Source organism: Leucoraja erinacea, chromosome 8, assembly GCF_028641065.1.
Source record: "Leucoraja erinacea ecotype New England chromosome 8, Leri_hhj_1, whole genome shotgun sequence".
In the NCBI taxonomy this organism is placed as follows: Eukaryota; Metazoa; Chordata; class Chondrichthyes; order Rajiformes; family Rajidae; genus Leucoraja; species Leucoraja erinaceus.
In genome coordinates this window covers 29,639,423-29,653,351 of record NC_073384.1, presented here as the reverse complement: position 1 = coordinate 29,653,351, position 13,929 = coordinate 29,639,423, and the positions used below count along the sequence as shown (strand labels likewise).

The 13,929-nt window shown below is 45.4% G+C and overlaps 1 protein-coding gene across 1 annotated transcript in view; it reads right to left on the bottom strand.

Moving 5' to 3' along the window:
* LOC129699482 (inactive phospholipase D5-like) overlaps nucleotides 1–13,929 on the bottom strand; it is an 85,928-nt gene that overhangs the window by 18,904 nt on the left and 53,095 nt on the right. Inside the window, exon 9 of the mRNA XM_055639314.1 lies at nucleotides 9,057–9,153. Within this exon, the coding sequence (XP_055495289.1) occupies nucleotides 9,057–9,153 (97 nt within the window). The remainder of the gene's footprint in view (nucleotides 1–9,056; nucleotides 9,154–13,929) is intronic.

The following is a 13,929-nucleotide window of genomic DNA, read 5'->3' as shown; positions in this document are numbered from 1 at the left end:
CTCTACCAGCTGTGTCACCTACTAAACCACCGTGGGCACATTATAACCATAATCTTCTGAAAAATGGCAAAAGTGGTTTGTGATTTATTTTCAAGAAAACGGAACAATGCCAGGATGAAATTACAAATAAAAGATTTTTTAAATAAACTGGCAGGAAATTACAAACAAGGCATGACAGTGATTCCTGCTATTGGTGTTGGAATCAGTAGCCTGGGAGGTCCCAGCACTGTGCATTCAATGATTTAATGTATTCAATTCTGTTTAGTATCAGCAGCACCAGGTGCTGGGAAGGGGCCAGAATACATGAAACTACCTCAGCAATGATCTGTGTCTTGGCTCGAGAAAGAGGGCAGCAATAATTGATGCTTTGGGCCAGGATAGATGGGACGTCCTTGTGACAGGTCCAATCTAAATATTGTGTACAATTGTTTCAGGATAAGGCCCGGAGAAACAAATTCTAGCCTCATACTCCACCACCAATCCCGCACTCCTATGTCACTTCACTGAACACAAGAACAAAATAGGAACAGGAATAGGCCACTCGGCCCAAACCTGTCCTGCCGTTCAATATGATCATGGCTGATCTGCTCCTCATCTATTCTTCAGTGTCAGTTCCCCAAAGCTCTCAATTCCCTGACCTTTCAAACATGTATTTACTTCATCATTAAATCGCTCTGATGATCTTGCTTTAAAGGTCCCTGGGACAGAGAATTCCAGGAAGTCACCACCCTTAAGGGCCTGTCCCACCAGCATGCGATTGCATGCGTCTAGCGCGACCAAACGTGGTGGCTTGAGGAGTACGGCCTCGCGGGGCCGGTCCCACTTCCAACCGCGGAGCCGTCTGGAGTTGTGCGGGGCTGGTCCCGACATCATACTCACCAATCAGCTGGGCAGGAGGCGGGCCGACTGAATTTGGACATCGCACGGCGTCGGGCGGTTACGTCATCACGCAACGGCATGCCGGGCGGTGACGTCATAGCGCAACACCACGCGCTAGGCTTACGTGTCAAGACGCTGCGTACGGCATCGAGATGTTGCGCACGCCCGTCGAGGTGCTGCGTACGGCCTCAATGCGGCTGCGGGCCGACAGGCCGTTGTCGCGCGGAATTTTTGGACAGTGTTAGTTTTTCGGAGCCCCGCGCGATGTCGGGATTAGCCCCGCACAACTCCATAAGGTTCCGGCGATCGAAGTGGGACGGGCCCCACAAGGCCGTACGGCTCAAGCGACCACGTTAGGTCGCGCTAAGTGAATGCAGGCGCATGCTGGTGGGACCGGCCCTTTACATGAAACAGATCCTATGCCCCTCTGTTTTAACCTCAATGTTGTAATTTAAATTCTCAGTTTGGATTATATGATCAAATCTCCCCAGCCAACCTTAAACCATCAATTAGCACAATGTTAACAGAGAAAAGCCAGACGTCTACATCGCACATTATCTCCTGTTGACTGTCTGCAGCTCAGTCTGGTTCCAGAGTACCTAAACTCACCATCTTCAGACCCCTGTTACCAGCAGTCCCATTCCTGATCAGATAAATATTCTGCTCATCTGTAGTCCTCCATTTCAGAGTGGCAATACCTTCTTCGGATGATTAGGGTTAATTTTATAAAAGTGAGGGGCAAAAACAGTGAAAGAATTAAAACTTATGATTGGGTGGATAATCAACGGACTTAGGACCTAGTTATGACTATCAAGTCCCAATGGTTATTGGATGAAGTGACCTATCCACTGCTACCGATGAGGAAACATTTTAACTCCCCCACTAAGCTGCAAAAATATCTTGCCTTCTGGTACAGATCCTTTCATTTCTCTTCAAAAGCTTCCTCCTGGTCCAGGTGGACACAGCAGGAGTTTTCCTCCTCCTGCCTGCCTTCTCTGCATTCAGTGAGATGGCCGTTAATATTGCCCAACAGTGGAGAACCACCATTATTCCAACGTGGCTGTCCATCGGTGTAGGATTATCAACATTATTTATGTGAGACGGCTATCACTGGAGAATCACCAAGGCTATTTAAGGAGGCTTGGTGATTCTACAGCAAATTACTGATGTTATGTAAATGAGACTTGGAAGACAGATCGTCAGGTCTTGCACCTGCCCCTCTCCCAACACCATTGGAAGGACAGCTGTTTTTATAAATACTTCTGTCTTTAATGGAACCGTTGAAAACGTACAAGACTCCTAATCCTGTTGGCAACTTTCAAAATCCATCATCCACTTGCATCTACAATTGAAGGGGGAGGAGGAATTTAGATATTGTCGACCAATCTCAATATTAAATGTACACTGCAGGAACTGTGCATCATCATCACCAGTAGAGTGAAGGCTGATGGTGATTGGCCAGATGATTCACCCAGACCACACATGCATGGGGTTGGGAGATTCTAGTGCATGGAGGGACTGGGCTCTGGTGATTGGCCAGATGATTCATCCAGACCACACATGCGCTGCACCTGTGAGGAAAACCTTTCACAGGCTACCGCTGCTCAGGGTCCACCTGCACACAGGAGAGTGGATGGACACCGACATAGTCAGCTTAGACCAGGAGAATGCCTTTGACAAAATTCCACATGCATAATGATGAGGGTCTCCAAAATGGCTTTTAGGGAGGAAATCTATAAATGGTTTTGAGTAATTTACAAAAACTTCTGTAGCACGGTCCTAATCAAAAAGCTTCAAGTTCAAGTTCAAGTGTTCAAGTTCAAGTGAGTTTATTGTCATGTGTCCCTGATAGGACAATGACATTCTTGCTTTGCTTCAGCAAAGCTTCCAAACCAAATCAAATCCAAAATTAGGCAAAATGCCCTCTCCTTGGTCTTGTTAACTGTATAGATCTCTTTGTCAAGTCCATTGGGAAGGACATGGGAATAAGGGGGAGAGGGTGATGATTCCAGAATGTGGAGATCCTCAAGTCAAAGTCTTTCTATATCTGGACAAAGTCACTGCTTTCAGACTCATTGACAGTCCACAGATCAATACACATCTGGTCAGCAGGAGTAAAAGCGAGGACACTTTATTTGCAGCTGGTCCAAGGATCCTTGCATGGCAGTTTCCATTATCTGAAGATCAAAGAATTGAGTGAATCTGTGGAACGTCAGTGTATAAATCTACAGAAAAAGGGCGAAAATTGACAATGTGTCTATCATCGTTATAGTGGCTCTTGTATGTGAAACTATGCATTTTCTACAGGTACACAAACACCAAGTGCCACCTTGCGCTGAGGTTCTTTCTATTGCCCTGGTATTGTAGAGCCATGGCTGTGCCAGCCGTCCCACAGAACACTTTATCCACAAAAACACCTTAGATGTCAATTCATTACAGACGGATGGACGGACACACACACACACACCCCCCCCCCCCCCCCCCCCCCCCACTGCTGCTTGGAAACCACTAAGTGTGAAACATGCCCCCAATATGTCAAAAACACTGATATTCCAGAACAGGGTGCTATATATGACTGAGTGCTGCAAACCAGAACAATGTGCTACATGACACACTAAACCTGAATGCAATAAGTGCAAGCACCCACAGGGTAAAGACCAATCTATGTAAATCAGTTACCATCTGTGTTAGAACACCATGCACCGTTTACTTTAAGTTTGCTAATGCCATGCTAATGTTAAGTAATGGGAATATGAAAACATTGGCTTAGATGTCCTGTACTATATACTTCTGAATGTTTTAAGTATTCAGTTCGCCTACACATCATCTCATAGTTGTGAAAGGAGAAGCGTGAATGGAGTTGTGAAAGATTTGCAAGATTATCGGAAAACTCTCAATATATGGATATTAATTCAGACATCTTTACAATGCCTGCAAGTTATCAGATATTGAATGTGATATAAATGACTTGGATGTAAATGTAGATGGGTTGGTTAATAAATTTGCAGATGACACCAAGATTGCTGGGGTTGTGGACTCTAACAAAGCCTGTCAAAGTGCACAGCGGGGTGCAGATCAGCTATAGAAATGGCCAGAGAAATGACAGATGCCTTTTGATCCAAGCAAGTGCAAGGTGTTGTACTGTGGGAGGTGAAATATAAAGGGAAAATATACAATAATAGAAGCCTTTAACAGCACTGATGTACAGAGGGATCTTGGGGTCAAAGTTATAACCCCCTGAAAGTGGTAACATAAGAAGATAGAGGGGTAAAGAAGGCATATGGTATGCTTGCTTTCATAGGTTGGGGCATTGGGTATGAGACTTGGGAAGTCATGATGCATCTTTTTGGGCTTTGGATAGGCCACATTTTGAGTATTGCATGCATTTCTGATCGCCCCATTACAGGAAAGATGTGGAGACTTTGGAAAGAGTGTTGAGGAGGTTTACCAGAATGATGCCTTGATTAGGGGGGTTTAGCTACTGGGACAGGTTGGATAGACTTGGATTGTTTTCTCTGGAACATCGGAAGTTGCAGGGAGACATGATGGAAGCATATAAAATTACGAGAGACATAGATAGGATAGACAGTAAGAACCTCCCCCCCCCCCCCCCCCCCCCCCCCCCCCAAGGATGGAAATATCAAATACTAAAAGCTTAGCCTTAAGGTAAGAGGGGCAAAGTTTAAAGGAGATGTACGAGGCAAGTTTTCTTTTACACAGAGGGTGGTGAGTGCCTGGAACGCGCTGTCTGGGATGGTGGTTGAGGCAGATATGATAGTGGTATTTAAGAGACTTTTGGATAAGATTATGGATATACTGGGAATCTAGGGATGTGGAATATGTGCAGGCAGATGGTCTTGGCATGATTTGGCACAGACATTGTGGGCTGAAGAGCCTGTTCTTGTGCTGTACTCTTTCATGTTCTATGCTCTCTACTGCATGGGATGAGCACTTATTGACTTACAAGCAGTATATTGGCAGAATAAAACTATTCTGCTCCATTCATATTGGGAATGTCAGGATGCTGTTCCTATTATAATGTGAATAGCAAATTTGTGTAATGGGTGAAGAATGATGGTCAATAGACAAGATACAATAGGTGCAGGAGTAGGCCATTGGGCCCTTCGAGCCAGCACCGCCATTCAATGTGATCATGGCTGATCATCCCCAATCAGTATCCCGTTCCTGCCTTCTCCCCATATCCCCATGGTGTGATAGGTTCACTAGAAAATATTTTAACTCTTAGAATTTGTCTTTGTTAGTTCACTCTGATTATCTAATGATTACTCTGTCCTTCAAATAATCAAATAAAAATATTAAGAATTATTTAATGATGAGTTGAAAGGAGTTCCCTAGGTTACAGTAATTGTTACACTCAGATGAAGTAAGATGATGTAAGATGCCAGTAAGTTTGGTTGCATAATTACTTGGTTCGACAGGCTGTACCAAGCAATCAAGCAATTGATGCACCACTTATATTGCAAAACTGTTTAGAGTTGGACGGTATCCAGATATCTTATCAATATTGTATCAGCAGCAGGCAGAGGGACAGATTTGCTCCAGTCCATCACTTTTACTAATACTTCATTGAATATTTGAGCAGAACACAAGATGGATCACAGAACGCTATTTTATGAGCCCATGAATTTGATATCCAGCATGATAATTAGTTCAGATAAAAATGCTTTGGGGCAAATTTTCATCTTCATAATCGGTGTTGATCTGATGCAGAAATATAGAAGTATAATCAGCCATTTTAATAACCGACTCCACCAATTTACAGTCCATGCAGTATAGGTGAAGATTTACTCTGATGCCTTGCTACAGTGTGAAAAATATACATCTTCTAGATGCGCTGGGAGGCTTCCTCGGTGATGTGATCTGGGGTCATCGGGTGTTTCGGGTCTCACAACATCAGACATCCTCGCCCAGGCGACCCAGCCGGGGTGGATGAGGCCCCGACTTGCGTCCCAGCAGCAGCCGCCCACGGATCAGCCATCTTAATAACTACTCTGCAGGGGTTGGGAGATTCTAGTGCATGGAGGGACTGGGCTCTGTGGGGTGAGCCCTGGCCAGGCTCCTCCTGCGTCTCACTGGGTTCAAAGCCTGTGTGCTGCACCTCTTTCTCCTTCTCCGAGCATTTCATTCTCACCTGATGGATTTTTAGGCCATGGTGGTTCATTAGGCCTTTCCGTAGCTTTATTCGGTATCTTTCTCACGAAAGACACAGACTGGGGTGCTAACCCAGTCTTTCCGTGCCGTCTTTCCGTGCTGTCAACTGTCTCTCCAGTAGTCACCAAACTATTCTTGGTTGTCACCCAATCTATTCATAGGTGCCACTGGCTGAGCCCGACTTCAGTGTGAAAAATATACATCTTCTAGATGTGCTGGGACACATCTTCAGTGATGTGATCTAGTGAAGTCACACGCAAACTACATATACATCAAATGGAGCTGGAGGGGACAGCCACATGATGAAAAGGGCAAAGATGCGCTGAACAGCCTCCTTCTATATCATAAGGAAATCTGAATATATAAATGAATAAGATTCCCACCCAACAGTCAGCTCTTGTGAAAATGCAGTATTTCTAGTTTTCTGGATGGTTTTTAGTTTTAGAGTCCCCCCCACCTCAGAAAACATCTATTCCCCTTACCCATGCCCTTAATGATTGCAGATACTTCTACAAGGTTACCCCCTGGCCTCCTACATCCCAGCTTATCCAGACTCACCTTACACTCAAACCTTTCAAACCCAGTAACATTACTGTAAACCATTTCTGCACCCTTTTCAGTTCATGCATAAATTGACTTAAACCAAATTTACTAACAGTTCAAAAGTAAGTAAATCATTTTACTCACACAAGTTAGATGGGCCATGGCCTCAATAGACAATAGGTGCAGGAGTAGGCCATTCGGCTCTTCGAGCCAGCACCGCCATTCAATGTGATTATGGCTGATCATCCACAATCAGTACCCGTTCCTACCTTTCTGTACTGTAGAATTCCCCAGTTAATGAACTTATGAACATATGATTCCTTGGCCTGGTGTTCACAGACGGGCACCATCGCAGCAAGTGAATGAAGCAAGAGAACTGGAGCAGCTCATAGGAAGATGGGAATATCGAGAACGATTGGGTGCAGCTCTAATAATTTGCTACTTCACTGTTTTTAATAAAGCTTAAGACTGAACCATGTACAAATGGTTGGCCACACATCTTCTGCTCTTGAATCACAATCCAGTCTGTTCCAGTCATGCCTATCGAGGGAGTTCTTCAGAATTCACCCTCTGCAGTTTGATGGAGGTGAAAGAGGACGCATTTGTCAGCCTCATACAAATGTTTCTGGACAATTTTTCTCAATTGTATCAGAATCCAAAGACCCACTGCAGCGGTGCCTCAATGTTTTACTCTGATCCAGAAAGATTATACAAAATTTCAACTATCAACATTCACCCAGCCCCTCCTTTCTGCAATATTCTCTGTGCTATTTCCTCACCTCTCTTAAGTGGAGGCATTTAGATACTTCCCTTATTAATCCTAGGTTGTCAACTCACATAATGTCCATTAGCAGATGATACAAATTGTCAGGATCCCATCACGGCCATACTGGTAATGTAATATCCTTACTATGACTGTCTCCTGGTGCATTTCCTCATTAAGTAATCGAGCATAAAAAGCTCTTAAATACCTTGACAATGTGTCATCGCATTTCACAGGCTCTGGGTATCATTTAAAGCTTGCTGAACACATTAAATCCTTGGCACAGCTGAACAAAAGCATCCCATTATTTACACTTCATATTGCCTTGTGAAGACAGCCAACATTATCAAGGACCACTCGCACCCTCTCTTCTCTCCTCTTGTCAGGCAGAAGATACAAAAGCTTGAAAACACATGCCATCAGACATAAGAACCACTTCTTTCGTGCTACAATCAGACCCTTGAATGGACCTCGCGTGTGGATGAATTCCTGATCTCCCAGTCCAGCTCGTTGCTGCCCTTTGCATTGTTTTATCTGCACTTCCTCTGTAGCTGTAGCACCATATTCTGCACTCTGTTTATTTTATTTTTTACACTGTCTAATATACTCATTTAGATCATGATTGCGCTCATTTGTGGTATGATCTGCCTGGATAGCAGAACAATGCTTTTCACAGTATCACATTAAACGTGACAACAATAAACTAATATTATCAAATAATGTTATTCAGACTCAGTTTATCAAGTTTTGCTTCCAACCAAATATTCCACATTGTGCACAAATCTGAGGATTGTTAACCTGCAGGAAATCTGTCTGACTTTAAAAAAAATGACTAAATTTAAGACCATTCTCACAGGGTCTTGTTCTTAATGTGCAGCACTTTCTCTATTATGAAGATTTAACTATATTTTTAGAGCTTCTAATTAAGCTCATTTGAACAGAGACTTTGGAGAAGGATTAAATTATTTTTTGGCTTAAAGAGTGCATAGTCAAAGTGGGAAATACATCTCAGTCATAGAAAACATTTCTGTGTACTTTTTAGGAGTATTTCAGTTAAGTTTCAAAGATAAAACCTGACAGAAAAATCACGAGAAATGGCAAATATATATAGGCATCGTACTGGAGTGGGTCAGGCAGCATGTCTAGAGAACATGGACATGTGAGTTTTGGGTCAGAGGTTTGCTATATATTTGGTAGGCAATTATATTTGAAAATTCTTTCAGAGTAAAAAAGAAATTAACACTAGTAGATAGAAATGTATTCTTATTCACCAACACTAAATGACCAATTTATCAACAGCTAGTTGCCACATGTACGGGCGGCATGGTGGTGCAGCAGTAGTTGCTGCCTTACAGCGCCGAAGACCCGGGTTCGATCCCGACTACGGGGGCTGTCTGTACGGAGTTTGTACGTTGTCCCCGTGACCTGCGTGGGTTTTCTCCAAGATCTTCGGTTTCCTACCACACTCCAAAGATGTACAGGTTTGTAGGTTAATTGCCTTGGGCTAAGTGTAAATTGTCCCTAGCATGTGTAGGATAGTGTTAATGTGCAGGGATCGCCGGTCAGTGCGGGATTGGTGGGCCAAAGAGCCTGTTTCCACGTTGTGTCTCTAAACTAAGCTAACCTAATAGCTGTAAATTGTACTCCAGAAATTTGACTAGAGTGACTTCAGAAAGGAAAGGCATCACCGTTTACTTACTGATATACACTGCTTTATCCGTCACCATGTACTTGTTGCGATTTACACTAGAAAACATGTCCTCTTCTCCTTCTGAAGTCGGAATAACAAAATATTTCTGAAAGAGACGAAGATGGAAAATAAACCTTGGATGAACCATCAATACGAGCACATTTTCCATATCTTTGTAAGTCAGAAAAGAGGTTAAGATAATGAAGTATTCCCAAGTATCAGCATCAAAATATCTAGCAAGTCATTTTTCATGTCCTTTATGAAAGGTTTTGTTATTAACATTATAAAAAATGCTGCACAATGGTAGCAGGACAGCAAATGATTCACACAAATGCTCTTTATTCATGAGTGAATCCTCTGCTGCCATGCAATCAGTAAATTATTTAAATGACATTGTAGAATGCACAATGATATTGCAAAATGATTCCACTTTGTCATGAGGAAGACAATGTCATGAAAAAGCAATTGGATTCTTGAAAATGTACACTCTTGTACAGGAGCTCCCCATTACAGTGCATGTCTATCGCTAAAGCTTCCATTTCTGACAATTATGTATATGGCTGGATGTTCCGTAAAGATTCTCCTGTTCTCTCACAGTTTCATTAGTCGCAGAATACTGGGAAAATGGAAAAGGAGAAAAAATTTACTTCTGCTAAATTGAAAGTTCTTTGTCAGTTCACCTGCTGACATATGTGACCTTATTTTGCATTCATTTCGACTTTTCATTCAAGCACCCTTAAGTGTTTAAATTATCTTTCATCATATTCTTGAAGAGAGCCAAACAGCTACCAAGAGTCTATGCCAGGTGCACGTGTAATTGCTGAGAAAATCCTCCCTGGTTACTCGAGCTGAAAGCACCATATATAGTATCAGCTTGGCTCCCAAAATTCACAGATCTTAGAACAGTGCAACATAGGAACCGGCTCTTCATTCTACTATGTCTGACCAAAATGCACCTACCTGTGGATGATCCGCATCCCTCTATAGCCCACCCCCTCATGATTACCTCTGAAACATCGCTATCGTATAGGCTTACGCCACCTCCCCTGGCAAGGCATTACAGGCACCTACCACTCTGTATAAAAACCTTGCCCGGCACAACCCCTTTAAATTTTCCCCTTCTCACCTTTATGTTCCTCAAGGACCTTGTCTGATTTCAGCTTCTTAATCCTTTAATATGCTTTTATTTTACTAAACTTATAATATCCCTTGTCATCAAAGGTTCTTTAACTTTGGCATCGTTATCTTTCATTCTCCTGGGAATGTGCTGGCCCTGAGCTTTGACCAGCCAGCCTTTAAAAGACTTCCACGTAGGATTATAGAGTGATATGATACCGAAGCTGGCCCTAGGCACAACTTACCAAAGTGTCTCCCTTCGTGTGTGGACGTGGCGTCGAAGGATGAGATGCCGTAGCGAAGAAGTGGAAGCCAAATAACCAAATGGAAACGACACCGAAAAGGAAAGGGCGCAACGCCGAAAAGCCACCGAAAAGCCAACTAACCGAAAGGGCGCAACGCCGAAAAGCCAAATAACGGACATGACGTTGCCGGGGGGCGGGACTTGTCAGTGATTGGTCCAGGGGAGACAGGAGGGTGGGGGTAATTTTCGCACACAAGACCGCCCGGGGCTGGAGGGTGACTGGCCGCTCTGAACCCAGAGCACCGAGGTGTAAGCGGCCGAAGAGCGTATCCCTCGGGACATCCCCCACTATCCCACGGGGTCAGCGCTGTCCAGCCATGGCCGCCCTCCGCCTCGTCTCCCCTGTGCAGCCACACTGTGATGGGCTGTGGGTCAGCAGCGCGCACACACACGGGGTTGGGTGGAGTAGGGCCGCGGCTCCGGGCAGCGGACACGTGGGGACGAAAACCCGTCAGCTGCAGCAGTGTTGGATACAGTCCGGTCCCTCCGCCCACCCAGAGTCACTGACTGTGACACTGCCATCGGCACCCGACCCCCACATCAGGGTGATTCACCCCCACGTCCCCTGGACACCAACCCCCGCATGGGGTGATTCCCTCCCCCACTCCCCCCCCCCCCCCGACCCACACACGGCGAGATTCACCCCCCCCGACACCTACACCGGGTGATTCACCCCCCACCCCCCACTTTGCGTATTTAACAGTGCCATTTTAGCAGCGGTGTCGAGTAAATCGTACTCTCCCCCCCCCCGCAGACGATACATTACTCTCAAATCACAGACCTTATCTCTATTACCCCTCCACATAAAAACATAGTGTCAATGCCTCTTCAAGGTCTATTAATCCACCCATAGCTTCAGTTGCAAGTACAGATGAAGGGATTTGGCACTCGGATCAATGACTGCATTAGAAGCCTGAGCATCTTGAAATCAATCTCATGACATGAGCGTGGGGGGGGAAATCACCCAGTGTGGGTGCCGGGGGGGGGGGGGGGGGGGGGGGGGGGGGGGGGGGGGATGGTGAATCACCCAGTATGTGGGTTGGGCGGTGAATCACCCTGGTGTGGGGGTCGGGTGCCAGTGGCGGTGCATCATGGTCAATGACTCTGGGTGGGCGGAGGGACCAGACTGTCCCCAACTCTGCTGCAACTGACAGGGGCGTTGTCGGTTTTTGTCCCCATGTGTCCGCTGCCTGGAGCTGCGGCCCCGCTCCACCCGGCCCCGTGTCTGTGTGTGTGTGCGCGCTGCCGACCCACAGCCCGTCACAGTGCGGCTGCACGGGGAGACAAGGCGGTTGGAGGTTGTGGGCAGACAGCGCTGACCCCGGCTGGAGAGTGGGAGCTGTCCCGAGGGATGCGCTCCTTTGGCCGCTTACACCTTGGTGCTCAGGTTCAGAGTGCCCAGTCACCTTCCAGTCCCGGGCGGTCTTGTGTGGTGAAAATGACTCCCACCCTCTCATCTCCCCGGCCAGTGTTGTAATGGAGGCGAGGGCTAGACCAATCGCTGACAAGTCCTGCTGCCCGGCGATGTCATGTCCGTTATTTGGCTTTTCAGCGTTGTGCCCTTTCGGTTTTTTGGCTTTTCGGTGTCGTTTCCATGTAGTTATTTGGCTTCCACTTCTTCGCTTCGGCTTCTCATCCTTCGACGCCACGTCCAGGTACCGTCTCCCTTGTCTCATTTGACTGCATTTAGTCCTTATCTCTTTCCAATTTATGAACCTGCCCAAATGTAACTGTACTCACCTTTACCAGCTCCTCTGGCAGCTCATTCCTTATACTCACCATCTTTTGTGTGAAAAGATTGCCCCTCAGCTCCCTTTTAAATCTTTCCTCACTCACCTTAAACCAATGCACTCTAGTTTGGTATGGTATGGTGTTTATTTGTCACCTGTACCGATGTACACTAAAAATCATTTTTGTATACAGTTCAATACAAGTATCACAATGGAAGAATCTAGGACTAGAGGTCATAGCCTCAGAATTAAAGGACGTTCTTTTAGGAAGGAGATGAGGAGGAATTTTGTTAGTCAGAGGGTGATGAATCTGTGGGATTCTTTGCCACAGAAGACTGTAGAGGCTAAGTCTGGATATATTTAAGACAGAGATAGATAGATTCTTGGGTACACAAAAATGCTGGAGAAACTCAGCGGGTGCAGCAGCATCTATGGAGCGAAGAAAATAGGCGATGTTTCGGGCCAAAACCCTTCTTCAGACTGATGGGGGGTGGGGGGGGAGAAGGAAGGAAAAAGGGAGGAGTAGGAGCCCGAGGGCGGGGGGATGGGAGGAGACAGCTTGAGGGTTAAGGAAGGGGAGGAGACAGCAAGGGCTAGCAAAATTGGGAGAATTCAATGCTCATGCCATCCGGACGCAAGCAACCCAGGTGGAATATGAGGTGCTGTTCCTCCAATTTCCGGTGTTGCTCACTCTGGCAATGGAGGAGACCCAGGACAGAGAGGTCGGATTGGGAATGGGAGGGGGAGTTGAAGTGCTGAGCCACCGGGAGTTCAGGTGGGAGGGGGGTTATTGCGGACTGAGCGGAGGTGTTCGGCGAAATGATCGCCCAACCTCCGCTTAGTCTAGATAGATAGATTCTAGATTAGTAAGGGGTGTCATAGATTATGGGGTGAAGGCAGGAGAATGGGGTTGGGGAGATAGATTAGCCATGATTGAATAGCGTAGACTTGATGGGCCGAATGGCCTAATTCTGCTTCTATCAATTATGATCTTATGAATGCATAAGTACTTAGATACATATAAGATAAGCATCTCAGATTCAGTACAAGTATATTGTTAGTTTTAGACTCTTCTACCCTGGGAAAAAGACTGACTATCCTTATCTAAGCCGCTCATGATTTTATAAATCCCTGTAAGATCACCCCTCAGCCTCCTTTGCACCAGGGAAAGCACTTAGCCTATCCAGTGTCATCATATAAAATCACGCCCTCCAGTCCAAACAACATCTTTGGGAATCTTTTTTTGCAGCCTCTCTGGCTTAATTACATCCTTCCTGTAATATGGCGAGCAGAACTGCACACAATATTCCAGGTGTGATCTCTCCAACATCATGTACAACTGCAACATGACATCCCAATTGTACTCAGTGTCCCATAGGTGAATATGCACTTTGCTCTCCACCCTGCCTACCTGTCTTCGCATTCAGAGAACTATGCACTTGTAACCCAAAGTCTCTCTATTCTACACCACTCCCCAGGCTCCTGTCTTCACGGTACATGTCCTGCCCTGGTTAATCTCCATAAATGTATCACTTCACACTTGCACAAGTTAAATTCCATCTCCCATTCCTTTGCCCACTTTTCAAGATCATGTTGCAATCTTAGACAACCTCGCTCACTGTCCATTACATCAGCCATTTTAACCTTATCTGCAAAATTATTAACTATGCCACCTATATTCTTATCCAAATCGTTAACATAAATGACAAACAAAAGGATACCCAGCACATTC